This window comes from Struthio camelus, chromosome 1 (genome assembly GCF_040807025.1).
Source record: "Struthio camelus isolate bStrCam1 chromosome 1, bStrCam1.hap1, whole genome shotgun sequence".
Lineage (NCBI taxonomy): Eukaryota > Metazoa > Chordata > Aves > Struthioniformes > Struthionidae > Struthio > Struthio camelus.
Genome location: NC_090942.1, coordinates 164555078 through 164563281, shown reverse-complemented (window position 1 = coordinate 164563281; position 8204 = coordinate 164555078). Strand labels below are relative to the sequence as shown.

The 8204-nt window shown below is 37.2% G+C and overlaps 1 protein-coding gene across 2 annotated transcripts in view; it reads left to right on the top strand.

Moving 5' to 3' along the window:
- The window catches only part of UBAC2 (UBA domain containing 2), a 110840-nt gene extending 104460 nt beyond the window's left edge, over positions 1 to 6380 (top strand). For both annotated transcript variants that reach the window (XM_068928346.1, XM_068928353.1), the window contains 2 exons: positions 2501 to 2623; positions 5968 to 6380. In XM_068928346.1, coding sequence (XP_068784447.1) covers positions 2501 to 2623; positions 5968 to 6075 — 231 coding nt within the window. In that variant the 3' untranslated portion in view covers positions 6076 to 6380. The remainder of the gene's footprint in view (positions 1 to 2500; positions 2624 to 5967) is intronic.
- The last annotated feature ends 1824 nt before the right edge of the window (positions 6381 to 8204 follow it).

The following is an 8204-nucleotide window of genomic DNA, read 5'->3' as shown; positions in this document are numbered from 1 at the left end:
TTCTTGTTGTTGTATTTCAGTTATTCTTATGTTGTTAATGTACTTAAGGGTTATGTCAGTGACAATTTTCAACAGTAATTGAAATGTTCTGAGGGCAAGTGAATAGGATTTTTCACTGCTATTTTGATATAATTTGTCTAGTGTATTGGTTATTTCTGGAAAAGGATTAGCAATCTTTGCATGTAAATCTTCTGAATACATCTTTGCATATCTGTAGTTTACCAAAATCTCTATTACAAAGCTGCAAAACTGAGTAGTTAGTAATGAATCTGCTGGTTTTTATTGGAAGTAGTGAATTATGTGTGCATTAATTAAAAATGTATCGTAAGTTTAGGTTAAGGAGGCAGACAAATCTCTTTATAGTGTTATGTGACAGTGCACAGGATAGGGGGTGGAAAACTGAACTGGAATAGGTGGTTCAGTAGTGAAACTGTGCACGCAGCTGGAAAGGTACATTTATTTCAGTCTTTAGATTGACTGGGATGCAGATAACTTAATACATTCATTGTAGATTCTGTGTTTCATATATATTATACTCTATGGCTTTGTAGCTGGTGCTGCAGAGAAATATGTCATGGTCTGCTGGGATTTCTCAATTCGCCAGTTTTATTTGAATGACCCTTGGAAGGGTTGTTTTCTCCCCCTCAGGTCTTTTCAGGCTAATAAGTTCAGGCAGCATTAATGCACTGTTTTTGCTGAACTGTAGAGCTTAATGGACTTCTGGAAATTCAAAAATAGTGAATTAAAACTCAACATACTTTTGAGTTAGGGGAAATTATAGATGGGGAAGTTACAGGATATGTGATTTTCCAAGACCAGAGAGGAGCAGTGCAGTGATGTCAGCAGCAGAACTGTGTGTGTGCCGTTTGGCTAATCCAAGGCGTACGTGGAATCCTTCAGTTAAAACTTGGTAACTTTTGAGCAAGTTTTTTATACATTGTGAAAAATAGCAGTAGAGATAAGTAAGATTTTTTTCCAGTTCAAAATCAGTAATAGTGGAAACTACATGTTGAAAACTGGTGGTAACTCCTAGATATTGTGCATCTTCCTGGAGAAAATAGACTGTAGTATAAGAGACTGGAACATACTCCTCAACAGGCACTTTATGAGGTAGCACTTCAAATCTCATGACTGCCCTGATGCCTTTTAAGTATGCTATTGCACTGCCCCCTGCGGTGTCTGGGCTGGCTGGGTCTCCTCTCCAGGCGGAAAGGAAGAAAACAGAGGAAAGGGCGGGAAAACTAAATAAATGAAACTTTTTTGTCTGGGAGCAGATTGAGCTGCCACCGATGATCTGATAGCACAGCAAACGTTTAATGCTGTAAGAGTACATAAAGGCAGGAAGAGCTCTAGCTGTGAGAAAAAAAAAACCTCTCTTAAGAGGAAGGTCTTCTGAGAAGCAACAGTATAGAACTAAAATAGAGCAACTAGAGGAAGGAAGTCCATGTCCTATATATACAGAAGGGGAGGGGGATCTTCTCCATAGTAACCGAGGGAGTAGGGGAGGAGGACAAAAACAACGCACAAACTGCAAAAAATTGTAAAGCATGCAGAGATTTGGGGTTTTGCTCTTCTTCCATGCTTGCAGGCGTTGTGGTTGTAATGTGACACAAAATCCCTTCAAAAATATTTCTGTAAGCTAATAAAATTAAGATGGAGTACTTCTGGATAATTGCAATGCTTGTACTTTACTATTTGAATTTTATATTCTAAATGTCTAAAGTTTTCTGTTTTTCTAAGCTTGGTTGTTAACAGAAAGTTTTGGGTTCTGTGATTTACACCATACTTGCATTACTGCTCTGTATTTTTATTATTACTGTGCAGTTACGAAACGTTTTGGCACTGGAGCAAAGCCAGATTTTGCAGTGGTATTTAATACACTAAAGTTAGGTGAGAAGGTCTGTGTGTCTGTGTACTGATGCTACAGAAGTAATCATTTACATGGAAAGTGTATCACAGGTATCCTAAAAGTTGGGCTTCTACTCGGTAGCGTTAGCTCTACGTTTCCTGCTGTGGTTTTGTTGATACATTGAGAATCCATTTCTGCTTTTTTTTTCAGTTATTTATTGCACACTTTTTCCTAGATAACTCCAGGGGCAGACATGTGCAAAGCACTTGCAGGACCCCCCGTTGGCTCTCTTCCTAATGAAATCCCTGTTGGCAAGGAGAGCAGCCCCTTCAGACTCTGTCTGAAATCCCTCGCTGTAGTAAACTGAGTCTTTCACAGTGGATATGAAAAATGATGTAGTAGCAAGAAATATGGCCATCCTTACCTCCTTTTATTTGCACTTCTTAATTTACGGTGAATACTTCTAATACCTAGAAAGCAGTAACCAACCCCAATTTTGAGCTCGTTAAGAACTTCAGCAGATTTTGTTGTTTAAAATAAAATATCTTACTTAAATGTTTGACTTTTATATTATGTGGGATGGGTGATCTTTGTTCTTTAAAAATATCTATGTTTCTTTTTGAAAAAACTGACAGTAACGTCTGGTTTCAGGGTGGGATGATTAACTGGAATAGACTGTTTCCTCCTTTGCGTCATAGACATAATGCAAATTATCAAGATCATCACCCATCTGATCAAGAAACACCTCCACCTACTGAGGTTTCTGAAGAGCAGGTAAATATTTTTGTATTTTAAAATGTCATTAAACATTGGTCAGAAATTACCTCTGCTGATTATTAATATCTGTTGACACAATTTCTTAAATATTCTCTACAGTAGTACAAATTGGAATATCAGGTAATAGTCACAATACAGGGATAGTGAATTGTCTTTCCCCATCACACGAGAATTGTAAATTAGCCTGGGAGTTTCTGCTGTTATGTGTAACTTTTTGTCCTTTGTATATAAATATGGTTAACTGATCTCACATACTGATACCACAGAGAAATCTGTGTATTTTCTGTCTCGTACAGATTCAGACATTTTCTTTACTTTAGTTGATAGCTTTATTCTCAGGAGAGAGGATGATCTACTAGAAAATTTAAGAAATTAATATTAATCTTGTTTTTGTATTCTGGATTTTTGTGTTGTGATCAAGGTCTCCAGGTTTTAGCTTGTCTTTCAGGTAGCTGTCTTGGTCATTTTATAGTGTAAGGTCTCAACTGCTCTTGAATAGGTTTCAAGGGAGAGTTTCTTTTTCCTTTTTTCTTTTTTTTTTTTTTTTTTTTTTTGAAGGAGACAAGTTGTTCTTATCAGCACTTGCTAATGCCATATTGTTATCTTCTAGTTAGTTTAAAATGCGATTGACCCAGACAGAAATCTTTAGTATGATCTGATTTCTAGTTTTGATTCAACATTAAGTTATGTTCAGGATGTTCAAAACTGTAACTGCAGCAGTGGTTTTGATTGAATGCCTGCTGGGCTAGATAAGTTAGGGGAAAGAAAAGAAAAGGGAAAAGAAAATAAGAAAAAAAAAAAGAAAAAAAACTAAGCCCAAGAACAGCTTCTTATTCCAGTCAAACCTGAAGTTTGCTTCTGACCAGCCTGAAATCCTTGTCAGTGCCACATATGGAGCGGACAAAAAGGTTTCCCCGGTGATTTTTTTTTGTTTGATTGGTTGACAAATTCTGCTTACAGAAACTTTTACTGTTGGGCTGGAACTAATAAAATTACTCTAGCTTATACTAGCTTCTGACCCAAAGCCTTTAGGCCCAGACTTGTGAAAGCGCTTTAATATATGCTTACATTTAATGATTTGCAGTTGTAGAGGTCAGCTGATTGCAGTCACTGCGAAGGCTGTCTAGTTACTGGGAAAGATGTAATCTAAGCACCCTTGATTTCTCAGGATAGTGTTAATTAACTACATAAGTTTTGTTAGAATGGAAGAAATGCAATGTTTTCTTCCTCAGATTAAAATTTTCAAGCATTGGCAATGCTTTTGGTACAAAAATCTCTGCTTTTCTGGTGGATTAAGTACCTTAAATTACCAATATACATCTCTGTTTGCTGGAGGTGGATTCAGTTCCTGTGGTTAAAACATACTTAGATGAAAAGAGCTTTTTGCTGTTACAATTTATTCCCTATGATACCCACTGGATATTTCTGTAAATGGGAGCATTGCACTTCTGTCCACCACTTCTTTAAAGTTAGAATTCATGGCAACTACAGTAAGAACCTTTCTTCTGAAGTTTATTTCTGTGGTTACCTTTTATTTTACTGCCTGGCCTCTTTCTCATAAAAACGTAATTTTAGCTGAAAAATCAGAAGTTGGAACATTTAGAAAGTTGCTGGCTCTCCAGTTTGAACTTAACTGTGTCTGAAGTAATGATTCATTTATCTCTCTACAGGAAGATGAGGAGCCAGCCTTGCGTTGTAAGGGGGGGGGGGGGGGAGGAATGTACAGAAATGATCAGCACAATATTTGATATGCTGACAACCAATGTAGTCATTTTATAACCGTGTATTTAGATTAAATCAAAGGGAAAGCATGAAATCTATGAGGAAAAATTATTTAGTGTCAGCAGAGTCATTTTACCTGCTGAAGTACTGCGGAGAACAGAGGACACCCCCCGCCCCGGGAATAATTGGCAGTAGTGTATTTCTCAAAAACCCACCAAAGCAGAGCAGGCTAGAAATACTGAAAGCGCTGGAGGTGTCTTGGAAAGTTGCTTTCAGTTGCACCTTTCTTTTAAAAGACATTTAAAGCTGAATACTTTCGATACCAGTTAAATTTCCAAGCAAAAGTGCTAGATTCTTGTGGTCCCTGGGAAACGCACTTTGCTGTTGCACCCGAAGAAGCGAGAAGTAAAAGGCTGCTGCTGCTGCTGCCGTCCCACGCAGCTTTGTTTTTCTGCTGCAGGCTTTGTAAAAGCCCGCCAAAGGAAGAGTAGCGGTAGCTCCCAGACAGCGTTTGTACCCCATGACTTCCAGTTTCAGGAGCTGTGGTGTCTGGTCACCGGCCATATTTAAATAATGGAGCTGCATGGTGAACACTTTAAATTTTGTGTGCTTCCCACCCCCTTCTTTCTTCTTCACTCTAGAAGATCAAATCTAAAAGTGAATGAGTTGTATTCTGACTTGCAGTTATGCTTAATTGAGAATCGTAGGTTTAAAATATACTTTAGATTGAAGCTTAACCATTTTGAGGTTAATCCTGGCATGGATGAAATTTGGTTATACCTACATTGCTTTTTACATGTGGTGATTGGAGTATCTGTTAGCACAGAGTAAAATATTCAGGCACAAAGAGTATATGATAGCCTAAGCAGGGATGGTCAAGCAGTTACTGATTACTAAAGTCACTGTTTTACTATGACCATTTCCAGGTTATTCATCCATCAAATGTCATAACTTACACTGTTTTAATAACATTTAGAATCCTTCTATGAATTTGACTGAACCATTTTAAATAGTGTACTGCCTCTGCTTTAGGGCTAACTTTTAGGTTTCTTCTAAAACCATCCAGGGTGAATGTTTGGTTTTGCTGTTTTAATGACCTCCGGAGAAGTAGTTCTTTTCAAGGAAAGTCGAGTTACGTATGTATGGACAGATTTTCACATGTGCTGTACAATCCCATGTTTTGGTCAGCACTAGCTTCCTGAGGGTCCGTTCTTGTCTAGAGCAGCAAGCCTTGAGTTCCGATTTTAGTTGTCATGTGTGGTGCTGTACTGCAAAAAATGCCTACCACGTAACAAACTTCCTGTCTATTTTAATCTTCTTCCAAAGTGGATCAGCTAGAAAAATACAGGTGTGGAATTTTCAAAAAATGTTTATTTTTGAATAAAATATTGTAAAGCTGTCATCTCTGATCTCTTGCAAAGTTTTCAATCTCATTCAGGCACGCCGTCCCCAGTATGCATTTGTGATGGCAAATAGTCATGCTTGCTTACTGTTTAGAAAGGTAAACTGTTGCACAGATTGATAGTGGAAAAAATAACTCTCACTGTTACATAACTAGTATGCACATAGTGTCAATAAAACTCTGATTTAAAAGTGGTTTACTGTTATTTCTTTGGCAGGTTGCACGACTTATGGAAATGGGATTTTCCAGGGGAGATGCTCTAGAAGCTTTGAGGGCTTCAAATAATGACTTAAATGTAGCCACTAATTTTCTACTGCAACACTGATGTTTTTCTGTGTGGAGAAACTTTACTTGATGGGTTTGTGTAAGTTTGAAAGAGAATCAAAGCCACCTGCTGGACAGACTCGCAAAGGTTGTCCCTGCAAGCAGTGTCAAAAAGAAGAATCTGTCTCCACGTGAGCGATCGTTCAGAGCGACGTTAACGAATGAAGTGAACTGTTCCCAAGCCTTCAAATCAATTGGTGGTTTCTATTCTGGTTATCCGTTTGCGAATAGCTTTATTTTCTACTTATTACTGGCTATCACCTAAATTTATTTTAAAAATAAAATAGATGGGTTTTTTCTTGTGAATCATTGTTACTCATGTTATCAGATTTAATGACTAGGAAAAGAAGTTCCCACAACTCCAAACAGCTGCATTTATCTGTCAAGAGAAGTCATATTTTCTTTTTTTATCAGTTTAATTCCTCTAGCTTAGATGTTGTTTTACAGTACTTGATTTTTGGTTACAGTAATAAGATGTTTGAAGATCACTTCATTTTCAACTCAGTAAAGGGTTATGGGAGTATTATGTCATTCTTCAGAAAGTTGTATTAATGCCTGTAATATTTTATTTCTTGAATTCCTTTTTAAATACAAGTTGTCATTCAGCACATAATACACACATAGAGTAAGAGAAATTTCATATGCATATTGCAAGCTATGGTAAGTGACCACTGTAAATTTAAATTCTACAAGCTGAGTAAATGGCTCTTCAGATACAGGGCATGAAGATATTCACTGGAAGCAATAAAGGAGAATTGAATGATACAATAAGATCAGAACTGAGATCATTTAAATGACTTCTATGTCTGATTCGGACAGATTTCCATCACATAATGTATGCTCAGTGTCCTCTGTGCTGCTTTCATTTTTTGAGCTGGCTACATACTGTCTTAAAGAAAAACATAAAAAAGCTAACTTTTCTATATAGTTCTAGTTTTGTACTGTCAAAGATGTGGATGACCCTGCATTTACTGAATCCTCACTGCTGGAAGCAGCACTTGATGTTAATCACAGACTGGAATATTAACCTTAAAAGAATTTGATTCAGGGTAACGCAGGAGTTGACAGGACACCAGTGCCAAGGTAGTATGATACTGATTTTGAAGTTTAGAATGATAAACGGGCTTACTTGGCTTAACTCTCAGAAGTGCTCAGTTATTCGCACCTTAGGAGTTTTAGGAGGTGGGGTGGAAAGAGGGCCACATCTGTGAAAAATGAAGCTGAAGTAATATGCAATTCCAAACTGCAAGTCCATAAAGAAGTGGATCTATACCTGTACCTTAAGTATGTTATGTATGCTTGAGTATATGTCCTTTTTATTTGTATAGTGTGTTATATGTGTCTATATGCACACATGCATATTTAACACACACGTACATTTAGAATGAGATATGGGTCGTCAGAGGCATAATAAAGGCAATAGCAGGAGGTGAAAAGGGAAGGTGGTGAAAGAATACAGGAGGAGAGAAGAACGTTTTGAAAATCCAAATTAGCACGTTTCCCAGAGTACATACTTGTGCCGTCTTACTGCAGGAAAAAGTTATTGAGAGAGAGACTTCTTTTTGATTGGCTGAAAAAACTGGGAAAAGTCTTTCAGGCATACAAGTCCTCCCTCAGAAATGGCATCAGATATGTTCATCTTTAGGTGCACAACATCCTTTGGTAATGAAGTCAATGTGTGTATGTTTTAATATTTCCCTTTTTAGGCAAGTCTGCTTTTTAAGTGAAAGATTTTGTTTCTGTGAAGCTGAGTAGTACTTCTTCTGTGTAGGTTAGGGACATTTCTGTACCTGGATAACTCTGGAAACTGGTTGTCATACAAAGGGAAGGACTAATGTAATAATCTCTTCTAAAAAATTACAACAACTTGTATATGCAAATTAGTTAAATGTTTTGAAACAGTTATATGTTTTACTTTTGAAACATGCAGACTCTTCCTCCACAAACACTTTACAAAAAGTAGCAATAAAGGGTAGTGAGTTACTTCAGAAGTAAAATTTTATCTGTAGGAAATAATAGTGTTTTACCATCTAGGCCAGTGCAAAGTAAGTATGACTTGCGCCCTTTCAGATATTGCCTGCTTGAGGAACAAGCACATGTAGCATTTATCCCATGGAATTTTAAAACCGG